This window comes from Geospiza fortis, unplaced genomic scaffold, assembly GCF_000277835.1.
Source record: "Geospiza fortis unplaced genomic scaffold, GeoFor_1.0 scaffold494, whole genome shotgun sequence".
NCBI classification, from domain to species: domain Eukaryota; kingdom Metazoa; phylum Chordata; class Aves; order Passeriformes; family Thraupidae; genus Geospiza; species Geospiza fortis.
Window position 1 is genome coordinate 2,031 of NW_005054691.1, and position 578 is coordinate 2,608.

Here is a 578-nt window from a genome sequence, read left to right on the forward strand (position 1 = left end):
GAGGCGGGATGGTGCCCAGGGGCTGACGGTGCGGGGCCCGGGTGGTGTCCGGGGGGTCACGGTGGCCCTCGGGGTCAAGGATGGAGGCTGGGGGTCCTGAGGGGTCACGTTGGGAGTCAGGGTGGTCCTGAGGAGGTGACAATGGAGGGTCCGGGAGGTGTCTGGGGGGTTAGCGTGGTGTCTGAGGGCTCAGCATGGGGGTCCCGGGAGGGGTCAGGAGGGGATCCGGGAGGGGAGTTCAGAGCGGTGTCCTGGGGGTCCGGGTGCTGTCCTGGCAGAGTCAGGATGGTGCTCCTGGGCAGGTCAGGATGGGGGTCCTGGGCAGGTCAGGATGGGGGTCCTGGGCAGGGCATGGTCAGGGTGGTGTTTGTGATCTTTGCTGCCCCTTTTGATGTCCTGGTGGGCCCAGGGGGGTGCTCCTGCCCATCCCAAAGGTGCCCTTTCTCCTTGCCCTGCTCCCCCCAGGTTGCCCCGCCATGGAGAAGTTCGGGATGAACTTCGGGGGCGGCCCCAGCAGGAAGGAGCTGCTGGAGACCATCGAGACGCAGAAGCAGCAGCTCCTGCGCGTCCAGGCGCGC

The 578-nt window shown here is 67.8% G+C and overlaps 1 protein-coding gene across 1 annotated transcript in view; it reads left to right on the forward strand.

Moving 5' to 3' along the window:
* Nucleotides 1–476: 476 nt before the first annotated feature.
* The window catches only part of GCC1 (GRIP and coiled-coil domain containing 1), a 9,305-nt gene continuing 9,203 nt past the window's right edge, over nt 477–578 (forward strand). The window contains 1 exon segment of the mRNA XM_031065168.1: nt 477–572. Within this exon segment, the coding sequence (XP_030921028.1) occupies nt 477–572 (96 nt within the window).